The following is a 22,574-nucleotide window of genomic DNA, read 5'->3' on the forward strand; positions in this document are numbered from 1 at the left end:
TGTTATTTGTAAAAGATCTAGACACTCCAAGTCATATAGTCCTTTAATGCTACTGTTTTAGTCGTAAATTGTGATTGAGCTTCTCGAGACCTTCTCGATTTGGGTCCATCCACAACAACAGCAATGGTTTAAAATCAGTGTTTTGAACCACTGATTACTATGTATTTAGTGTCATGTTAGTGCTGTGTTACAGGTTAAATAGCAGAAGAAATGGATTTACTCAGGACAATTCTAACATTCCTGTATGTGGAAAGCACTCCTGGGCAGATAAACTATTTCAAGTAGCTTGTAATGAACAGCAGCAGCTCTAACTTCTAACTTCTGCTCCAGCCAGATTCACAAAAAAACACATCTGTCCAAGGGTTTGATTATTAAGAACAATTTTGACAAAATGGGGTAGGATATTACTCCAGCTAATGTAGTTACAGCTTGTCTATGTAATCTCATATACAAGAAGCAAGGCATCTTCAAATAAAAAAGCAGAAAGAAAGCAGTAGCTTCTTTAAGACTGATACTCAGAGCCTCAATGCAGCAGCATTTTAAATCAAATGTGCTAGAAGGCACATAAAAGGCACACCATCCCATTCATGCACTTTACAGTGTCCATTTAACTTTCTTTTCTGTAGCCCACTTTTTTTATAACATCAAAAAATACTCTGCTGGACAGCCAGAAAAGAAAATGAGAGGTATTGTCTAACACTTGTGCCTGCAGCCTGAGCAGTAATTATGCAAGTATCTTTGCAGATGAAAAATATTCACCTCTAAGCTGCCAATTGGTTACTTTCTAAACTTGTCTTACTGTCCCTACCGATACTACGTGCATGGCTCCTTGTTGTGATGGGATATGTATTTGTTTGGTAAAGTTAATTATCCTCTATGAATTAAACAGAAATCATGAGCCTGTATATGTTTGTGTCTTAAGATATAATAGTAATCAGTGTTCTCAGCTTCCCTGATGTTGCATTTTATTTTACTGATTTTAGGCTATTGGCCAACCTTTTGTTATTTTGCTAGACAATTATTCCTGAAAAACTCTTGTTACAGATGGTTCTCTATTGCTTCTCAGTTGTGGGATCAAGATGCATGTGGCAACAGCAACCTACTTGATCGTTTACTCTCAGGTAAGTCCAAATTCCTCAAGGAAAATGGTGAAATAAGGATTCATAGGATGATAAATAGAAAACTACCACATCTCTCCCAGTGACTGCTTATATTTGCAGCCTGATAACTATTTCTTAGCTTGTTCTTTCCCTTATTATTTATTTGCTATATGCATCAGTCTCACAGATTCAAAACACTGTGCATCTGCTCGGACTCAGAAATCTACACTGAAGCGTGTAACTGAAGTGCAAAAGAGAAGCATATCTAACTTTTATTTTCTAGCAGTGAAATAGTTATTGACAGTATTTTTATCCTCTGTTAAAGTCCAATTTGAAAAGAGGACAAACTGGAAAATAACGCTGATTTTTGTCAAGCTAGATCAGACCTTCAGTCTAGCCCTCTGCTCCTACCAGTAGCAAATACCAGGAATTTCAAAGGATGCTTGCTCGCAATCCCATTTCCAAAAACAGAAGCACACTTGAGCCAGAAACGAGTGCAGCTAAAACGCTATCATTTCTAATATTAATCAAATTAGTTAAATTAGAACCGAATGTATTTGATATCATTTGTTATGATAAAATCAATTTGTAGAGGGGAATACTCTTATAGTGACATGCAAGCCATGAATTCACTGATTGCAGTAGATTTGTTTTTCTAGATCTTACAAGAAAAGCTGGCAAAATAATCTGTACACATAGATGTTTCAAGCACTACCTTTTTTTGGTCCAAAGCTAAGAAAAGAAAAAAACATACAAAAGTACAAATTCATAACATAAAAACTACTCTGGAAAAAATGTTTTACTGTAGAGGAGTATCAAAACAAAAATTATGACAACTGCCTTTGGTAGAACGTGTAAGCATGGAGAGTTGCTTCCTGTAGCTTTGAATGACTTAAATAAATATGAAGGTACTGGTTATCTGAAGGCAAGACAAGGATATGTATGTAGGTATGTGTCGAGATAAGTCTGTGTCAAGTGAGAAGCACAGAAGAATTGTTCAGCATTGCAGAATAACTGAATAAAGTCTCCGACACTATAGTAGCTTCTGGAAATTCCAGTAGGATAATTTGTGTCCTGTATTTGGGGGAAGGAGGAAGAAATATTTTGAAGTCAATTTAATGCATGTGCCAGGTGCTTGGATTAGCATCTCTGAAGAATGAAGTCCAAAGCACAGAGCAGCATGGCTGTCCTATATGTTCTGTCTCATTCTGAAGGCTATGCTTTCTTTAGAGACAAGAGAGAAATTTAGTCTCCATGTTCGTTCAGCTCCTGGCTCAAAGCCCACAGAATCGGAGAGAGAATATTCACCAGTGTCAGCGGGCTGCGGTGTCAGCCTTCTGTCATTTGGCCTGGTCCTGCAAGCCATTTCTCTGGTGAGTAATTCCGAGTAAGATGTTCTAGGACTGCACAATTTGGCTTCTTTTTCAAGAACAGGGATGCAAAGAAATGCTGTGTCTAGATGTGGATATGTATCCACTAGGAAGACCCCAAAAACATTTCTCACTTGCGACAATCCTGAAAACCTACATTTGTCTTGCATTCTCTCAAATCTTGTCTGAAATGATTCCTTTCTTTTCTTTCTCCTATAACGCTGCCCTTTCAACATGTTTACTCTCTTAATGCAGGAGACAGATTTTTATCTTTCAAAAAATTTGGATTGGCTAATGCAACTAGTCAGATTAATCAGAGCACTATGTGCAGGACTATCTCTAAACAAAGAGTAGTGTTGTTAAGAAAAATCAAACCTTAATGTTTCTAATCAGACATGGAGAAATAAAATTGTCCTGGTTTTACTTTAATCAGCGATGATTTTGCCATTGACTTCAGTGGAGCTAGTATTTCACCAGGAGTATTTAATTAATTTATTTTTCTAATTTAAATCAGGTGAAAAAAGCAGCACACAGACAATAATTTAGACTAGAAATAGTCTAAATTAGTGTTAAATCAGCGGGAGAAGGAATCCAACTTATTAAAGAATGCAGTGATTTACAAAAGAAAAATTATGGTACCTAGGTTTTTTCTTCGCCCTAAACACCACCAAGTTCTTTACTGATTTGAATAATTAATGTTTATAATATTTTCCTATGAACAACAGGGGGAAACCACATTATGGCTGTGACATGAATAATTGCCTTCCTACATTTACTTACTTTCTGCAGTAATAAATACGTGTAAGGCTCAGTTTAAGAATTTCACAATATACTTAAATTTCTGATCAAGCTGATTTGAATTAAGTCCACCATGCTAACCTTTTTCAATAGAACTTTACAACATACTATAAAACTGTTGTTTAAACAATGCTTCCCATAATTGCCACCAATAAATGATACCTTTTTATTGCCACTAGAACACTCTTGGTTACCGGTTTCCAGAGATCGCTGCAGTAATCTGTACGTAACTTTGTGTTATGTTGTTAATAATTGTATGGTTTTCTTTTTAGAATTCAGAAACTGGAAAAGTTTAAGAAAACATGCAAAATGCTGAGGATACACGTAAGTGAAATATTTAATGTCCATCATTCATAAAAGTTACATTGTTTACATAGGGTTCATTAGTATATAATAAAAATGTCATCTTAATGAAAGATTTTCTGGCAAGTCTTTTATATGTTAATTTGTTTAACATACGCTTTGGCTATACAGCTAAATAGGAATATCTTTTAAAAAATCTTTCTGCAAATAGTTGCTTAACAGTTACAAAACCTCATTACTAAGAATTGGTTATTGTTACACTTGCTTGTTGGCTTGTAAAAATCATCTGTGATTTGGACTGGAAATCTTAGGACCAACTTTTTGTAACATACTTGCTCATTGCATAGTGACCATGTAAACAGCTCAGGGATCCACAAATTATATCCTTGTACTCTAAAAGTCATTGAGGATTTTACATACTGTACTGCTTATGTTTTCTTATATTGGTGAAGAGTTTGGGGATTGTTTTATTGTTGATGTTGATGGGAACTTTTTTTAAAAACATGTCAGTTTTATACAAGAAGTTAAAAAATTAAAAAGTTAACACCAAAGGAAATGATTTTATGCTGTGCAACAGTATTGCTACCTCATTCTTTGTGATTTTAGATATATATAACATATTGGAACTGCACTGTACTGCTTCTTTTCAAAAGAAAATTTTAAATTCGTTGGAACAATTAGCTATGTGTTTACATAAAGTTAACTATGTTTGCATCAAATAAAATGTTTATTAATGAAAGCTATTATACAAGAAACATCAAAGAGAAATTCATCATACAGAAATGTACACTATATGTGACAGATGGAAAAGTGCATGCAGATTTGTCTCATTTAAAAAAAAAGAATTCAGAAACAATAGTACTAAAGTTACTGGGTTTTGATTCCTATGATCTTGAATGAGTGAAAAGTTATCTTTGAATTTACAAAAATCCATTTAACAGATATGACTAGTACACATTAGCAAGCAAGTGGAATGAATGCACTCAGGTTTTATTTTACAAGTACTTGTGCTTGACAAATGTGATTTTTTTTAAAAGAAAAGTTTTCTTCGAATATGGGCTGGGTAGATTGCTGCCAGGTTGCTCTGGTTTTATACATAGTTTCTCTAAATTTGTTTTTAATACCACACAATTTGTTGAAGCCTTCAGTTCTGTTAATTAGACACCATAAAATAACATATGTTTTGTTAACATTCAGGAAATGACATCGAGTCTTTTATTTTTATTTTTTGGCTCAATAGATTTTTAAATGTATGATTATCATAACCTAATATTGTCTTTGTCTTCACTGCAGTGGATTTCCGATCAAACTTTTCCCCTTCTTTTAATACTTTAGGGAATTTTCAAACGTCGGGATGTTTGGCTGTAATGCCCCATGATTTGTTCTCCCTGAAAGAAATCATAGTGACAATTTATTAAACTACAGAGCAACCTGGCTTTTCGGGGTCTGCAATGCTATTTTGTGTTCAATATACCTAGCATTAAATCTTGATTCATTTCATCATATTATTTAGGTTATATTTGTCATGCAATTACTTTAGCTGCTAGTTTTCTGGCTGTTTTAGAAGTCTAAGACAGGGTTTCAATATCAAATCAGTGGGGCATTACTTTGCATGGTCAAAAAAGGGGGTTAAAAGGCTAAAAACTAAATTGCACCAGCAGTAGCATATACATTGAATATGAAGAAATCGAAAACCTAAGAAGGAACCATATTTTAAAATATTTAAAAGGCCGTGTTTCCGTGTTTCATACCAATTGTTCACAGGTACCGTAAAAGCAAAGAGACGCACTGGTACATGTAGACTTTAAATTAAAAAACAAAACCAAACCAAAAACAAAACAAAAAAAACTGATGGGAAATAAAACTCCTTAGATTCAAAATGGTTTATTCACACAAATTTAATAGGATATATCACAATTGTTTGGTCCATAAATATTTAGGGGAAATAGTTTCTATACAATGCATTTATCAATAAACAAAGAAACATGGACAATTTTGCTAGACCACTTACTGTACTATAAACACGAAGCTCAATATATAAGATTATTGGATTTATCAACTATATCTGAAAGAGTGCACAACTGCTTTCTATGACATGTTTGTCCCCTCTAACAGGATACACCATAAAAAGAGTTTCAGAAATAAGAGGTAAAACAGTACAAAACTAGTGAGGTGTCAAAAGGGCTTAAAACAGTTAATTTAACAAACAACACATATATCCTGATTTTTCACAAACTTACTCCCAAGGTATATCATAAGGCACATAGTAGAACTGAGTTTTAATTAGTCTACTTAATAAAGTAGATCTCTAGTACCATATATTGTTCTGTCAAAGAACAAAATTTATAAGTATCAATATTTTTACCTGTAAAAGTGTATTAATAAAGATCTCAGCCTTACCAAGGTCGTTTGGTCTGGTTAGTGGTAAATGCCCATAAGGTAATAGAAATAGGAAAAGTCAAGATTTAATATCCGTAGAAGATGATAACCATACTTGCTAAATATATAATGGCAAACACACCTTTCTTCTATTACAGTGTTAACATCTCTTCCATCATCTTTTTTTAAAAATAAGCTACTTTTCTGTGCTAATTTTCTAAAAACCCTGAGCAAAAATTACAATAATGCACTTTAATGTGGGCAGTGAACTGTCAATATGTAACCACACATTTATACAGCCAAAAAGGACACCTTTAAAATATATTAAATAGCCACTTTGACCACCAAAAAAGAGATTTGATGGTGTCTAAAAAGTGGGGTATATGTGCAAAGTTATTCTTAACAATCCACTAAAAGCAAGACATAGATCTTGACTGGTTTTCGTTCGTTTTTGTTTCTGAGACTCTCCACAATCTAATTGGTGTTCAACTACAATAAAAGGATACAAATGAACATTCACCACTGCCCAGACCATTCAGACTTTTAGCTTAAATAAAATTAAAAAAAGAAAGATCACTATTGTAAACTAAGAAATGTATTCAGATCAGCATCCACAAGGCTTCTGAGTTTATCTGCTTTAAAATTAGTCACTGCCAATTCCCATTTTTGTCAGAATTTTTGCTAACATTTTTTTCTTTTATATGAAGTTTAAAAAGTTAAAGTATATGTTAGAGATGTTAATGAACTAAAGATTTTAATTTCATGTGTTAAACAAAGTGTCTGGTACAATCTCAGGAAACATCTAAAGTGAATTCAAAATAGTAAAGAATAAATTGTGCTGAAATATTTTCCTTAAACATCTTAATAAATTATATTTTGCTTATTTCCATTTCCCTGAAAAAAAGTATGATTTATCAAAAACTCCTTTTAACAGTACACATGCATACATCTTCTTGGAAATTATTTTTGTGCTCACTAAAGTAGCTGGGCAACCTCCTGCTTGCTTTAACGGTGCGGCATCAAGGCCATGTAGCGAACCGCACTTTTTTTTTTTATTTCCAAATCAGAGCTGCTTGACAGACAAAAATGAAAAGCCCTCCCTACGCGATATTTCAGATCAGTAGGACTCCTCACTTGAGTTGTTACTCTGCTGTTATTACTTTAATAATATCCTTACAGGAGTGAGCTCGTTCTGGAGGGTGTTTTCCGGATCTTGCCTCCTTAATGTACCAGACACAATTTTGGAGACCAACAGCCTGAGCCTGCCATCCTCACCCACATGCTCTCTCATCACTGGGTCTCTCTCTCCAAGCCCTCCATCCAGGCACAGCTTTCAGTGGTGGCCAAGGACGTCCCAGCTGGGTGAAGAACTGGCAGAGGAGCGTTTAGCTATCCCAGTGAGACTCCCCAGTGCTCAGGGAGGGTCAGGCTTGTGACTAATGCATTAGAAAAAAGCACTGGCACTTGCAGTCTGACTGTTTCAATGATTAGTTTAATTCATTTTGTATTTATTTTTCAACACTTAAAAAATAAATCATACAAAACTTTTAGATGCATTATAAAAATAAAGTTAAATTGGGGGTTCTTAAATGCTGTAAGTGAACATACAATCCTGAAGCAGCGTTCTTTTGGCTATAATTAAACTGATTTTTATCTGGTTATCAAGGAGGGAAAAGAATCTTCTTTTTTTTTGGTAGGAATCATTTTTTTCAAGGTTCTGGAAATAAATAACATACAATTTTAAGAGGCACTTGTTAGAATGATTCATAACCTTCTCCTCAGTTATTTGATGAATTTTAAAAATTTGAGTACAATTTAACAACAATAAATGTTCATTTATTATAGCAACATATTACTTCAAACTCATTTGCCAAGTGGCTGCAGATGCTACACATCAAGCTGTTTATTTTCCCAAATATTTTGTGGGTTTGTTATTTTTTTAAAAAAAGGCTTGAAAATAATAAAAATAATAATTATAATTATAATTATAATAATAAAGAAGAAGAGTAAGAATTAAAAAAAAAAAAAAACGGAAATGTTAGAAAAGGTTCGTTAAGGTAGTTTGTGAGGGGCTCCCGGATTCGTGGCTGTCCAAGTTAGAGGTCACTGATGTCACTACAGTGATAGTGGGATTGGTCAGGTCTGTTAAAGTGGTCGCAGTGCCGGGTGGAGTGAGTGCGCCGCTGTCTGCTGAGGGCGGTGCCGGAAGTGAGGTGCCATCAGCTTTATCGACACCCCCATTCTCCTGCCGCAAAAGGTTCCTTCTGAATTTGGCTCTTGCGTTTTGAAACCAAACCTGCAAACCAATCCCAATTGATTTCTTTACCGATGCTTGTTTTGCTTTGCTTATTTTTGTCTTTGTTCTTGCTTTTAAGTCATTTTTTGATGTTTGTTTTTGTGTGGCAAATTGACTAAGTCACTCTACAGCTTCACTTGCTACTGGTGGTACCGACTCTTTCACAGGCGGGACCCTGCCTACAAGGCCCAGCGCTACGGGCGCTCACTGGAACGTTGCAGCCCAGTGTGCAGACCTCACAGAGCAGTCTTAAGAAAAATCTGCTCGCTCACTCACCCAAGGAAAGCAACCTTCCTGATGGCCATGTAGTGCACTCTTGGGTTGGGTAGGTTTCGGGTCAAGACACGTGATAAAGATTGAGGCGAAGGGTGAACGAGCAGATTTTTGCCAAGGCTGAAAGTTCGTCTTGATCATTTTAAAAGACTGAAGAGGAAGGAGGGGTAGTTACACCATCCCTATCATACAGATTGTTGATACGGGTCACCTAGTCTTTCTGTTCTGTAAGATTCACTGAAAATGTTTTAGGTGACATGTAACACGGACAAGGAATTGCTGCTAATAGATTCTCCTTCTATCTCGATCGCTGCCCTTCTTTGGCACTCTGTCTACAATACACACCTCGCTTTAACTTCACTGAGCTAGCACACACTGTATAGGGATTTTTTTTAATGTAGTTTGCTAGGCTGTCCTTCACAGGGAAGTGACATTTTACTGTCTAGTCCCTTAATGATAACATTTGTCTAACAGGCTATTGAGAGAGGGAGCCAGCTGGTCCTGGAGGATCGTAATGGTCAAAGCTTCCTTCCTACATATCGGGGGATCTGCTCACTGAGGGGCCACATTAACTACTTCAGGGGAGCCCAAAGGCTTCACCCAGTGTGTGTACAATGAGTAGATTTGCTACCTCTCCCCTTAATAAGGTCACCACAGAGAGACTACAGATCCCAGGATATCTACTGGGGTGGTAGACTCTGGAGACAGTTTCCTCATGCTGAGGATGCAACTAATTACAAATCGCATTTTAGTATTTGGCTGCCTTGGGGTGGTAGGGCATACATTTGGCACTCCTGCCATGTAATACCGTACCCTTCTGCACACCCACTAGGGACACACCTAGCAAAAGTATTTCTACATGTATCGCTGTTGTTACACATCAGGGAAATGCTATTGACTGGCAGGGGTAAGGTAAATTCTGTCAAGCCTGTGATGTGGCTTCTTACCTGCAGAACTCTCTTGGTCAGGCCTGTTTTCTGGGCAAGCTGCTTGAGGTCCTTGGCATCTGGGTTGTGGTTGATAGCAAAGTAGGACTTCATGGTACGAAGCTGGTGGTGTTTGAAGGAGGTGCGCATGCGCTTTGTCTTCTGGGATGGGGGATAAGGCTGCTGGTCTCTGTCCAGGTGATCTGCCTCATTCTCATTACAACCTGTTCAATAAACAAAATGAAACAAGGACTTAGTGGCTATGCATCGTGTAGGATGAATGAATCAAGGCAAAAATCTTGAGTCACGTACCGCTTGGAAGGAAGTAAGCAAGCAAGCAAGGAAGGAAGGGCTAAGACAGTGAAAAGGATAAGTACAGATGTGGTAATTAAATGAGACAAAAAAGATCCAGAAGATGACCTTTTCCTGTTCTTAAAACATGCTGTGTCCCCTGGGCCTGTACCTACTAAGGGCGGACTTAGCAAGTTCTCTCTCGTTTGGCATTTATTTTCAAATAAGTCTTTTCCCTGTGGTGATGGTTTTGCTTTGGGCGTTCAAAGAGTCATTTGAAATCTCATTCAGATTTTGAAATCTCACTCATTGAAACACTCTTAGCTTGAGAGAAGAATAAAGGTCAAACGAGCATTTTGAATGTTCCTGAGCTTTTCCCCCAAATCACAAGCACCTACAAAAAGAGATGTACAGCAGGAAAGTTTGTTATGACAGTTCATCAAGAAAGCATAAAATCTGGAGGCTTTTGCTGATTAAATAAATGCTTTTGGACTCTGCCTGGGAGTTTATATGAACTGCTCAAAGACCTTCGTCTGTAAAACATGTCTAGAAAGCAGTTGCGTCAAGGCTTGATTCAGTCGCTCAATCTCAACCCAATCAGCAGCAGCTCTGAGTTGGTACTGACTTAGGACGTCTCTATAAGCAACCAACTAGTGGCTCAAAACTTTAAAAGAGTTTCCCTGATTCAGGATTTTCAAAGTGTCTATGAAAGATGAATTTGTTTCAGATTACACTTTTATGGGTGTGAATTGTACACAAGAGTTGCAGCTGTTCGGGGACCGTGGCATCATTACTTCATATTAGGGAAAGGAATGACAGTATTGGCAAAAAAAAGTAAGAAAGATATCTGTATTTTTCTTTCAGCTGAAAAAATATTAGGTTACCAATTTATAGGATCTCATTTTATAAAGATAGCTCAGTCACACAGGAGAAAATTAATGGTGTCATCATAGCAGGGAATATTCATTAAGGAACAGCTGATTTTAAAAGTTTCAGAATGTCCGTAAACTAGACCAAGTTTCATTAGTTGCTCATTTGAATTTTTGAACTGCTTTCCAATAGTTACTGGATCCTTTACTAGGCCTAGTTGATCCCTATTTCTCAAAAAAAAAGAAAAAAAGAGAGAGAAGGAGAAAGAGGGAAAGCACACAATACAGAGAGACTGGTGTTGACAGTGCTAAAAACAGAGGCAAAGCGACTTGAAACCAGGAGAAAATAAAAAGCTTCTTGAAGGTGTTTTCTCTTTTGAATTATAAGACAAGTCAACATGAACAGATGCTGGTAAGACAATACTTTGACAGAAAATCAGGTGAATATTTAATTATAGCTAGGTTTGCTTCTAGTCTTGGTAAGAAGTATATCTGCACTTTCAAACAAAGTACACTGACACTTCTGAAAATACCAGGAGTTGAAAGTTGCCTTAAAAACAATTTCAGACCAGATTTAGATTGTATTTACTACTTGTTTTCACAAGCAATCACACTGCCTTCAGTCAAACTATGTGGGCCGTAACTTATGAGCTGACATAAATCAGAGTACCAGAATTCAGTCCTCAGGTTTTACTTCAGACAGTTGCAAGCTGTTTGTTTGTGTTGTTTTCCTTGGGTCACACAAGTTTACAGCAGCAACGCAAACTTCCTTGGGCTCCTCTGTCCTGCTTACTGCATTTGTTTCCGTGATCTACTTTTTTGTCTGCGATCTACTTTATTTTGGCTTTTATTTTCAAGAGAAAATGGGGAGAGGCCTCCAAGCATCCTTAGACGATCCTAGTTTATACAATGATTAGCTCACTCTATTTTACGTGGGTGAAACAGCGTTACGTGATTTGGCCACATCGTAGAGCGTAGTTTTACACTATTGCCTGGAGAACTAAGGGGAAGCAAAAAATGGGGCAAGAAAATTGCTCATTTCTTTGCAGCGGGGTTGGGGGTTGGTTTAATTTTGCTTTGGAAAGAGCTAGAACAGTTTGCTTTTTATTGCCAAGAATTCTTCAAGCGAACTCTTCATAGTTTTTCGCACGCACACGTGTATATGTAATGAAATAAAGTAAACAGCTCTTTGAGCAACAGCTGTGTAAAATATTTTCCTAGAGAAATCTTCTTCACCATCTCATTTCTATATCCTGTGGGCTGTAAGTCAACAGTTTCCCTCAAAGTACATATTAATTCTATGATATAAGAGGTAATATAGAGAAAGCCCTGAATGTTTTAAGGACTTTTGAATAGTTTCTTCCATTTTTCACGTTAATTCCAGACAGCTCGCAAGTATGAATGGCTTTTGCCTCGTAACATTTTGAGTTATTTATTGTTGTGTTTCCACCTTACAACCGAGGAGCTAAGAAACAGAAATTAAACTACTAAACAAAATACAGAATAAAACGCTGTTGTAGATCCGGCAGCAGAATCTGATTTTCCTGTCTGGCCCTGTGCTCAGCTCCCCTGAAACAAAACGTGCGCGCAAATCTGAGGCAGGTACTGCCGGATCGCTTGCGAGCACACGTATGTTTATGCTCAGCTTGGCGAAGTTGTTCGCTTCACCAGAGTTGCGTTTTGAAAGGTCGGATTCGTTTCCCACAGTGGCTTGCCACATCGATATGGACACCCCGGGGTGCGGCTGTTTCGGCAGGATACCGCCCTGCTTGACCGGGGAAGCTAAATGCGTGGTTCTCACCGAACGGCGAGTGACAAGAGTGAACTCCTGCTGTAACTCCGAGGCTGGCTGCTCGGAGGCGGAGCGCCGTCTCCCGGCGCGGGAGCGCTTTAGCGCAGGCGGGCGATGCGCGGGTCAGGGCCGCGCCGCTGCCCCTCGGGTCTCCCGTCCCAGCCGCGGAGGCCCCGGGGAGCCGGCCCGGAGGGGAGCCCGGCGGGGAGGGGAGGGGAGGGGAGGGAGGGGAGAACCGCGCCGCTGCGCGCCTCGCTGCGCCGGCCCCGCGCACCCCCGCCGGCTCCGAGCCCAAGCGGCGCTGCGGGCCGCGCCGGGCAGGTTGCGCGGGGGCTGCGGCTGGGCCGCCGTGCGGGAGGGCAGCGCGTAGCGCAGCGGGCGCCCGGGAGGAGGGTCCCGCCGGCGGGCCGCGGGCGGGCTGTGCGCGCCGGGGCCTGCCCGCGCCCCGCTCCTCCCTCGGAAGGCGGCGGTCGTGTGTCCGACATCTGATTTTCCGTGGACTCGTTGCCCTTCGTAAACCGTTACGTGCAAGAGCAGTTACTGGACCACAGGGCAGGGAACGAAAAATGCGTGTAGGAAAGTGGCTGCCAATTTTTTAGAAGTTTGATTTTTTTTTGTCTTTCGAGAAGCGATTTCATCTACGGCAAGTCATCTCGTAACTCTGAGAGATTCGCTTTCCCCCACCCGGGTCTGGAGCGCAGTGGGTCAATGGGCTGGAGCCGTTTGCACTGGATGCACACTTTGGCTGCAAACTGTATTTTCTCGAGACATGTGTCAACCCCGGACATTGATAGATAATACTTTTTTAAACAAATCACGGCCCTAACGGATCAAATTTCTCAGTCATCTAGACTGAGTCCACAGCATCAGATTAGAGCGGCTCTCTCCCTCCCCCCCCCCCCGCTCCGTTGCCCGGAGGATTCTGTGAGATCTCAGTAAAACGAGCTGTATTTTCATAACGGGCAGTGCTTTTTCATCTCATTTGGAGTCAGTGGTACATCTTATATGCCCCGTCGTTGTAAAGAAGGAGAGTTTTAAGAGTAGCACAGCAAAACTGCGACCGCATTCGCAAATTATGTCTCGAGTCCTGACCTGAAGTTTAAGGGGTGTTTTATCACATGCACAACTTTTCGTCTTTCCCTAGTTTCTGGTCCTAATTGTAACGACAAGTTGTCCCTAGAAATACATCAGTTTAGGTGTCTGGGGAATCTGGGTGACGGTGTGCGGGTCAGAGATGGCACAGGCCGGAGAGCGGGCGTGCGGGAAATCCACCCTTCGGAGCCGGGACCGAACGAATCCTGGCTGCGCTACAGGTTCCCTGTTCTTTAGCAGCTTTCAGGATTGATTGGAAAACCGCTCCGCAGCCAGGGATTCCGATGTCATCTTCAATTAACGAGGAACAATTAGCGCAGTGATTACCCTGGCTCCAAGGTCTACGCACCAGAGGAGATGGAATAGCCTCGCACAGCCACCCAGCTCCCAGCTGGAGCCCGCGGCACCGCAGCCCCGGCGGAGGTGCGGGCGGAGGGACGGAGGGGTTTGCGGGCGGCGGGGGGGGCTCGCTTCTGACTCTCACTGGCGGCGGGTTGAACTTGGCTGGGGAGGAGAGAGCTCCGGGCCGAAACCGGTGCGCTTTTGCCCACCTGCGTTTGTCGGGAGGGGAGGCCCGGAACCCTCTCCCGGCTCCCCGGCGGGGCCAGCGGTTCGCAGCGCTGCGCCGCTGCCCCGGCCGGAGCCCCCTGCCCCGGCCGGAGCCCCCTGCCCCGGCCGGAGCGGCTCCCCACTGCGGAGGGAAGGAAACGCCTTGCACCACTCTTGCTTCCCACACCCTTCTTTCCTCGTTACCGTCGGCGGGGAGCTTAGGTTTCGCTAACATGATTTTTGGAGTCGGTAGGTTGTTAATTCGGATTTACCCTTACTGCTTCCGTCTTCCATCTAATGAAACGCCGCTTAAGCTGCTTGATCCTACCTAAAACTCCTTTACCTCTGGCCTCTAACGCTGTGTGTTCAGGCACGGTTTGGGTACTTAAGTGACTGGAGTTAGGGAAGAAACTTAATGTGGGGCAACACTTGTCCCTCTCCTACCGCTGAGGGAGCAGAAAGCATTCTCCTCAATTACATTTGTTAGCGCTTAGTTACAGGGAACAACGTTTATTCGTTGGCCTCTTGTACAGTTTGATCCTTTATGTGCCGGTAAAACGGGATTATTTAGCCTGAAGAATTAACTACTATAAATTGAATATCTATATCGAGTTATGCGCATACTGCAATGGCATTGTAGGAGCCATATACTATAACGTTTATTTTTTTTTTCTGATCTGTTTGGTTACTTCTAATTTGAGGTCTAACTGGTGAAGTGCTTTTTGCTAATAAAATACAAATAATGATAACAGTGTCTCTGAGGTTCCTATAGAGAAAGAACGCTGTGGTTTTGGGGTGGGGATTTTTTTTCCTTTTCCTTTTTTTTGTCTTTACCCTGGGAAGTGGCTAAGTTTGGGTGTTTGACATTAATAGGCAAAGACAGCCTTTGAGGAGGGCTGCTGTTAGCTTTCCTGCAAACGGTCCAACCCTCAGAGGGCTGTTTGTTTGATTTTCCAATGGTTAAGCAAGATTTGGCCTGGCTGACTTACTCGCGCACTGCCTAGCTGGGGGGAAGCCCGAGAACGCTCGTTTTGGAGGAGCGGGAGGGAGGTTCGGCGTGTGTTTCCCACCTGAGTTGTAGTTGACGATGTCCACTCCCAAGGCAGGGCTCTTTCGTTTCCTGGGCCTCCCCTTCTGGACTGTGCCAGTGCCGTTGAAGTAAGGCAGGGCCAGCCCTCCGCTCTTGGCAGCCAGCTCGGTGTAGCTCAGCTGGGGGGGATATTCTCCTTGCAAAAGGGACTCGAAGTGGGCCCTGCAGTAAACCAGGTTGTCCTTCATGCCAAAGTGATCGCCTGTGGTCAGAGTCTTGTTGCAGGTGGTGCAGGTGAAGCAGCTCAGGTGATAAACCGACTCCCTGGCTCTCATGACCATTTCAGAGGCTGAGATCCCAAGGTGGCAGCGGGCACATCTCTGCACGGAGAACCTTCTGAAGGAAACGGAAAAGTGGGCATCAACTAGAAAGGTAAAGGCAGACCTTGCCCCAGTGCCGCCCACCTTCCCTCCCGGCCGCGGGAGGTCGGCGGGGAGCCTCTCCCCGCCAGGGTCGCGCCCTCCCCGGCCCCAGGACGGCCCCTGTTGCCGGCCGCGGCCCCTGGCCCGCCTGGCGTCGGAGCTCCGGCTCGTCGGGAACACCACCGGGGAGCCCGCACCGGGGGCCCGGGGTAAACGCCCTGCACTTTCTGCCAGGCTGACCTATTCGCGCAGGGCTGTTGCAAAAGCCCTCCCGCTGCCCGTCCGCCTGAAGAAGGGAAACCAGTCCCCGCTCTCCCGGCGGTCGCGTCAGGGCGAGAAGGGCCGCTGGGCGCCGGGAAAGCTGAAACGCCCGGCTGGGCAGTGCCCGCTCCCGGGGCCCGGCCGCCCGGCACCCTCCGCGGGCGAGCCGGGGGCCGGCAGGGGCGGCGGGCTCCTGCCGCCGCTGCTCGCCGCCCCGCCCGCAGCGCCAGCCCCGGGGCCCGCTCCCCGGCCCGCGGAAACAGCGGCAAGCTACGGGCGGAGGGAAACTTTCGTGGGGTCTGGCGCTGGTATTTACGGAGGGAAACCGCAGGGCAGCGGGAGACCCGAGGTCTTCTCCTTCGCCTGTGTGTGCACCGCCGCACACGCTCAGTCGGCGTGTCCCCTGTCGATCCCTTCAGTTTTTAAACGTGCGAGACTTTTCGGAAGGGACACGTTTACAGGGTTAAGGAATGGCTGACTGCGGAAAGCTACCTTCGAAAGCCCATGTGGAGAAAAGAGCGTTTCGGTTCATAATGCCTTGTGAGGGGACGTGCTTTTGAACCCATGGGGACTGATTGCTGTACCTGTAGTAATCCTCCTTGCAGTAAATACTGCCGTCCTTGGCAAAGCAGGTGAGTTCTGACTCCAAAGCCAGTTTACATTCACAGCACTTAAGACACCTGAGGTGCCATTGTTTGTCAACAGCCAGCAGGTAATATCTGTCTGAGATCTTCCCTCCACAACCAGCACACAAAGCAGGCTTCTCGGGGCTCATTGGGGGCATGTTCTGCAAAACAACCACACCACAAGGGGATGAGACAGGGAGAGAAAGACAGGCAGGCAGTCCGGGCTGGGGACGGGGTCCTGCGCAGGGCCCGGGGCTTGTGCAAAGAGACTGCTCTCTGCGACCAAACTCTGCTCCCGGCGGGAAGTCTGGGGGGGAACCGGGACCATCCCCGCCAGGAAAGTATTTACCGCGATCCAGCTTTCGTGTTTATCCCGTTAAACCTCTCCAAACGATCTAACGTCATTTCAATATGTGAAGGCAACTGATTAGGCCTCAGTAAGAAAAGCAGAGCCCATGCTTTTCTGAGGTCCCGAACTGAAGTCCGTAGCGTCCCCGTTACTTTGGTGTTTTAATCTCGGGACGCTCCACAAGGACGGCATGTTAAAGTAGGAAAATACCGCTTCGCTGCACCAAAAGTTTATGGCAGAGGGTGCAGGCTTGCACCGACTTCCCGGTAAATTTTCACTCGTGCTTAAGCCAGCCAAAACCCCGTCTCGAAAGAAAACCAGGCCATTTAAAGCAAAAGTAGGCGAAAGCAGACAGGTGGATGGTGTAAAAAGCAGTGAGCGCGAACGCTCACCACCCCGGGCAGGGCCGGGGACAGAAAGGTGGCACAGGCTGGTTTCGACTACAGCTAGCGTCTTTTCATCAGCAAACTTCTGCAAGTTCCCATTAGTCTGCTCCCCACGAGGAGTGTCGCTCGGGACAAAGGCAGACGGAGGGACGGCGGAGACAAAAGCTCTGCCGAGAAACCTGGGGCAGCGTTTGCTGATAAACCGACAGGGCGAAAAAAATCCCGAACATCTTGTTCTAAAGTGGCCACTGTTTTAAAGTGGCAACTCCACATTCACTTTCCAATCTGAAGTTGTGTTCCTCGCCCCCTTTTCTTGCAGCAATTGCAAAGGCGAGTTGAATTTACGTTGCAGATCCTCACATAACAAAGCGGGAGTTTATTTAAGAGAAGGGGGAAGGACCCTATGGCTCAAAGCCTTAAAGCAGTTTTGCAGGCCGTTACTTTGTGTGCAGGGCCTTGTGCGCGATCGGCGGAAGCCCTACAAGTTGGAGAAAGGGAGATCTCGCTTTGCACAAAACACAGCGTGACGCTCGCTTTCTCCGCCGCCCGTTAGTACATTTGTGAAGACTTCGGTCCTTTGGCTGATAAAAGCGGAGATGTTACCGCTCAGCAAAGTAGTCGGCGGGCATAACATTCAGAGCGAGCGGTGCCTCTTTGTATCAATCCCACACTTCAGACCAAAAACGGTTACCAAAAGCAAGCGGTCGCGGTTTGCGGTTTAATTTAGGAGGTGCCAGGAGTGCAAAAAGAGGAAAGCCCGCCTCAGAAACTCCAGCTGCAGCCCTGCTCGGACGGGGCAGAGCGGCCGCGGCGAGCCGAGCAGGGGCAAAAGGCTGCTTCGCTGGTAGGGCTGGAAACCCGTCCCAGGTACGAGTTAAAATATTTTTCCCCGTTACTCCAGAGAGCACACGAACGACATTGGTTAGACAAATGTGTAACTGAGCCTGGCCGGCACAGCACCCAGCGTTACGGTGGGTTCGCAGGGAGCCTCGGAAGGGTCTCGACAAGCAAGGGGCGGCAGGGAAGGGGCAGGGGGAGGCAGCGCCTTTCTCTTCCCCACAGCCAGGGTCTGTCCCGCTGCGGGTCCACGCTTGCAGGGATTCCCTTTCAAAGAGTGCCAGCTCCTTTCTTACCGTTTCTCGGCCGTTCATCTGTCCCCCTTTGGCCAGGCGGGACTCGGTCTTGGATCGCCTCTCCATCTCCTCCATGATTCCTTGGATATGGCCTCCGGAGATCCCGTGGAAAAGCATGGCTGGGGGACGGAAAGGACAAGTATTTTCTTCTGCTCTGCACCCCACTATTTCCATATACAGACCCCAGAGTCTTTAGATCATCCAAAATGTTTACACCGAGGCGCACAGCGCAGGGAGGGAGGTTGCAATAGGAGCTTCTCTTTGCACAAGCACCGAGGGCTTCCTGAAGATGTGCAGAAAACAAACAAGGGGGAGAAAATGTAATAATAATTAATTTTAAAAATAAAATAATAAAAGCGAGCTAAAGGATCTGTTACTGTTCTGGAGAGCTGGGGCTTCTGACTGGAGAGACTTGGACCTGGGGCAGTAGAATCGGTCGGGAAAGGATCTAGTTTTGAATACAAAGAAAGCAAAAAGAAGTGCTATTTTCAGCAGTCCCTGGTTGCTTTAAAGTTCCCAGTGCCTGTAGGTTGGATTTGGGACTGCTGCTTTCCGGAGCTCTGTCCAATTTGTTAAGAGACTAAAGCCAGCCCATTTTTGATAATTTAGTAGGAGGAGTTCTCTCCCTTGAGCTGCCACTGATTTTTATTCAGACAACAAAGACCTGTCATACTCCTCTCAACCCCTAGTGATGGGCAAGCAGTGACAAACGTTACAGTCGGGGCTGTGGGTGGGGTGGGGTTTATTGCCTCCCCCAAACACGGAGTCCCGGGAGCTGGCGGCGACGGCGCCCGGCGAGGGGCAGGGTGGTGGCCCGGGGGCCCCGCTCCCCCGGGGCCGCGCCGCTCCGCGCCGGGGGAAGCTCCGTTCCGCAGCCCCGCGGGCTGGCACCGCCGCTCCCGGCTCGGCCGCGGGAAGGGGAGAGGGCGGAGAAGCGCCGTCGTGGGGCAGCCCAGGCGGGACGGAGCGGCCAGACCGCTCCCCGCGCCCCGCGCCCGGCGGCCGCCGAGGGGGTGGTGAGGCGGGACGGCGGGCGGGGGCTTCGGAGGCAGGAGGGCGCGGCGTCGCCCGCCCCGCTCCCGGGCGGGTCGAGCGCTTACCGGGGCTCTACCCGCCCTGCTGCCGCCGGGGAGCATCAGCCCCGCGGGACCCCCGCCCGTACCCGCAGTAGGACCTCCGGCACCCTCCGCGAGCAGCCTGCGGGGCCAGCCCGGCCGCCGACGGGGCGGGCGGAGCGGCGCGGTCCGGGGACGCCCTCGCGGGGCTCTCTCCGCTCGGGCTGCGAGCGATCGCTGTGCGCAGGGGACTGGGCGATGCATTCCTTCCCGGCTAACCTCTCTCTCTCTGCTCCCCCTCCCCGCCTTTCCCCTTTTTCCTCCTTACTTCTCACACCGCTCTTCCTTGCCTTTCCCTGGAACAGCTGCCGGCTGTTTCCTGACACCTCGATCCCTACTGAAGGATCTTCCTGGCGGCAGTTCTGCGCTCCCTGTTCCCTGGGGGACGCTCCACACCAAACCCGAGCGCGACTAGCGAAAGAAGTACCCCAGCCCCCACTTCCTTTCCAAAGCATCCCAGAGACATCCTCAGGGGCTCCTCGAGTCACCTCTTCCATGTAACCCAAGATTCAGGCAGCCAGTTTCCTCCCTTCTCCTTCCCCCTAAGTAGCTAAAATTAATGTTATTTGCAGATTGAATGTTGCTACATTCCTCCGAGTGCCAGAATACAGCTCATAAAACAAAATTTCACACAAAGATGAAGTCAATCAAGTGAAATAAGCCGGGATTTTTTTCTCTGTTGGCACACTAGACCCTGGACAGCAGGGCTGCTATTTACTGTAAGTAATGTAATTAGCCCTTTTGGATGGAAATCAATGTGTTGTATGTGTGTGTGTGTGTTTTAATAAGAGAGTAATAGCTATAAAACCGACGAGACTCAAAGGGGTAAGGGAATCTCCCTTAAAACGGGTAGATCCCTCCACAAGCCGTAGTCTCCTGCAGAGCACTCCCGGTCTGGAAAAAAAAAAAAGAAAGAAAAAAGGGGGGGAGAAAAAGAAGAAGAAGAAAAAAAAAATCTGCGTGTGGGGAAGGAGGAGGGAGAGATAGGCTTTCCGTGGAGAAAACAAGTCAATTAGCACAACGAGCCATCGGGAAAAAAATAAACAAGGTGATTCAACGCGGGACACGGGAGCTGTGTGCTCGGGATCCCCCTCCTTGCCGTCGTCCCCCCGCGGTGCCCCGACTGCTCCGGGAGACGGGCGAAGCGACTTCCCTCCCACCCCAAGTCCCGCCGGGGGGCGGGGGCGCGGCCGGCAGCCCACGCGGGGCAGCGCGGCCCGGGCGAGCCGGCGAGACCCGTCGCGGGGACGGCGGCTCCGTCGAGCGCTGCGAAGCCGCCTGGGGAGGGAAGGAGGCAGCGCGGGGGCTGGGGAGGGGGCGGCCGCGCTCCGGGGGGTTAGCCCCTCGGCCGGGCCTGCTCCCCGCGCACCCCGCGCCCACGAGCTGCCACAGGCGTGCGCCTACCTGGCGTGGGTGATTGCAAGGGCTGCTGCCGACAGAGGTGAAAAGTCTCGCCTCGACACGAGTTGAGTTCTAAGAGTTGCAATATACTCTTTCCACGCTACTGGCACGTTCAGGGTTTGGGATTTTTCCCTTGAACGAGGTGTTCCTTTATTGCCGTCCAGGCCTTTTGTCAGGGGTAACGCGCCCTGCCGCAGTTTGGTGTTGCGGCTGCTCTCTCGGAAGCGGTCCGCACTTCCCACGGCGCCCGCGCTGCCGAAGATGCCCCCGCGTGTGCCGGCACAGACACCCGCCGACACCCGCCCGCCCGCTCTGCGCGGCCCGGGCCGTCCCTGCGGACCCCCCTCGGAAGCGCCGCCGCCCCGCCGTGACCGTGTCCCTGCGGGCTGAGGACGGCCAAACTCATCGCGCCCGCTGGGGGCGGGGAGCGGAGGGGTTTGGGGGGAGCCCCGGGGCGGCGCTGGGCCCAGCTCCCTCCGGGCGGCTACTGGGGGGAGGCTGCGCCCCCCGAGCGGGCTGTGCCAGCCCCTCGGGCCCTGCGGGTGCGGACACCTCTCCCTGCTGCCTGACAGTTCTCCCGCTTCGCCTGACAGCTGCTGTCTGGGGTTGACCGAAATGTTACCTGCAGGTGCAGTGGCAAAGCGTCGGTCCAAGCCAGCGACACCAAAAATATTGTCTGTTAAATTCCCATCTCTACCTTAGCTCGACGGCGCCGTTAGGAATAATTGGGCAGACTCCTAACAAAACTCAGAAATGACTAAACCTCCTCCGGTCGGGCACACTTAATTAATTAGAGGGTCCTTTCTTTCTGCTCCATCAGGTACGGTTAAGGATACGCTGCTAGCTACTGCCGCTCCAGTAAAGGCGGCCAGGGGTTTCCAAGGCGTTTTCTGATTAACATCCTAATGTTGGCAGACCACTTCTTACCTAAAGGGACAGTAAAAGTTTGTTGCTGGCATCAAACGTGACTTCTCCGTTTCCAAAAGGCCTGTAGGAGATCAAGGTAAATCTATTTCAATGTTCCTGAGATCTCATTCCTCACTGCAAATTGAAACTCCGCTGCTCTGAGGCAGGCTGGTAGCGAGAGGTTGCCATTATAGCAGGAGGGTCTCTATATGGTTTTGGTGGTTTGCTCGGGGAGGGGAGAGAAAAGCTCACAAAGAACACGACAGGGAATCTAAAATCCAAATCTACCAGTTTATCCCTTACGAATCCGTCTGCATTAGCACTTGGCCTCTGAACGCAGTTTCTCGTTGCAGGGTGCTTTTATCTCCTTTCGCCGCAGCATTTTGGGAAGGGTATCTGACGCGCAGCGTTCGGAATACTTTAGTAGCATGGCAGGCGCTCTCAGGTTTTTCCTTTCTGTAGGGCTGCACCCAGACGCCCCAGGCTAAGGAGGATGAGGGGGAGTTCAGGGCTATTGAGGTTTCCCCAGGTAAAACCTTTGCCCGCGCGTCGCCGCTGCCCAAGGCAGGCGGCTGCGCTCCCAAGGACAGCCCGCGCCCTGGCTGCAGCCCCTGCCCGGAGCTTTCCGGGCGCTTGCTGAAGCTGTTCCCGCTTTCGTAATTAGCATGTGCCCTGGACGGATTTCAGCATGCGGTCACCGGGATCCGCTTTGCAATAGAGCCCTTATTCTTCCTGGCCACGGGCTACAGCCTAAAGCCTATTACAGCGTGAACGATCTCGCGTTTAGTTCTGAGGATTCAGGACAAGGTCTACATGCAAATTAATAATTGACCAACAATAATTAGAAGAAAGGGGAGGGTATTCAGGCGGGGGGGCGGGGAGGAGGGGGGAGTCCTTTAAGCAGAAA

The 22,574-nt window shown here is 46.5% G+C and overlaps 1 protein-coding gene and 1 long non-coding RNA gene across 3 annotated transcripts in view; one reads left to right on the forward strand and one right to left on the reverse strand.

Annotated features, from left to right (window-relative positions):
- Positions 1 to 2,420, forward strand: part of LOC140653848 (uncharacterized) — a 48,519-nt gene extending 46,099 nt beyond the window's left edge. Inside the window, exons 4-5 of the long non-coding RNA XR_012043251.1 lie at positions 1,045 to 1,121; positions 2,367 to 2,420. This is a non-coding gene — a long non-coding RNA (uncharacterized lncRNA). The remainder of the gene's footprint in view (positions 1 to 1,044; positions 1,122 to 2,366) is intronic.
- Positions 2,421 to 4,902: 2,482 nt separating this feature from the next.
- LHX9 (LIM homeobox 9) lies at positions 4,903 to 19,857 on the reverse strand. Of its 2 annotated transcripts, XM_072866428.1 has the most exons (6): positions 19,629 to 19,857; positions 18,246 to 18,364; positions 16,336 to 16,538; positions 15,109 to 15,464; positions 9,467 to 9,669; positions 7,989 to 8,246 (listed from the first exon to the last, which is right to left on the reverse strand). In XM_072866428.1, exons 1-6 carry the CDS (start codon positions 19,855 to 19,857, stop codon positions 7,989 to 7,991), a joined length of 1,368 nt encoding a protein of 455 aa, XP_072722529.1. The 2 variants fall into 2 exon arrangements, with proteins under 2 accessions (XP_072722530.1, XP_072722529.1); XM_072866429.1 differs by lacking the exons at positions 7,989 to 8,246; positions 19,629 to 19,857 and adding an exon at positions 4,903 to 4,959 and having other exon boundaries at positions 18,246 to 18,419.
- Positions 19,858 to 22,574: the final 2,717 nt, after the last annotated feature.

Source organism: Ciconia boyciana, chromosome 7, assembly GCF_034638445.1.
Source record: "Ciconia boyciana chromosome 7, ASM3463844v1, whole genome shotgun sequence".
Classification (NCBI taxonomy): Eukaryota; Metazoa; Chordata; class Aves; order Ciconiiformes; family Ciconiidae; genus Ciconia; species Ciconia boyciana.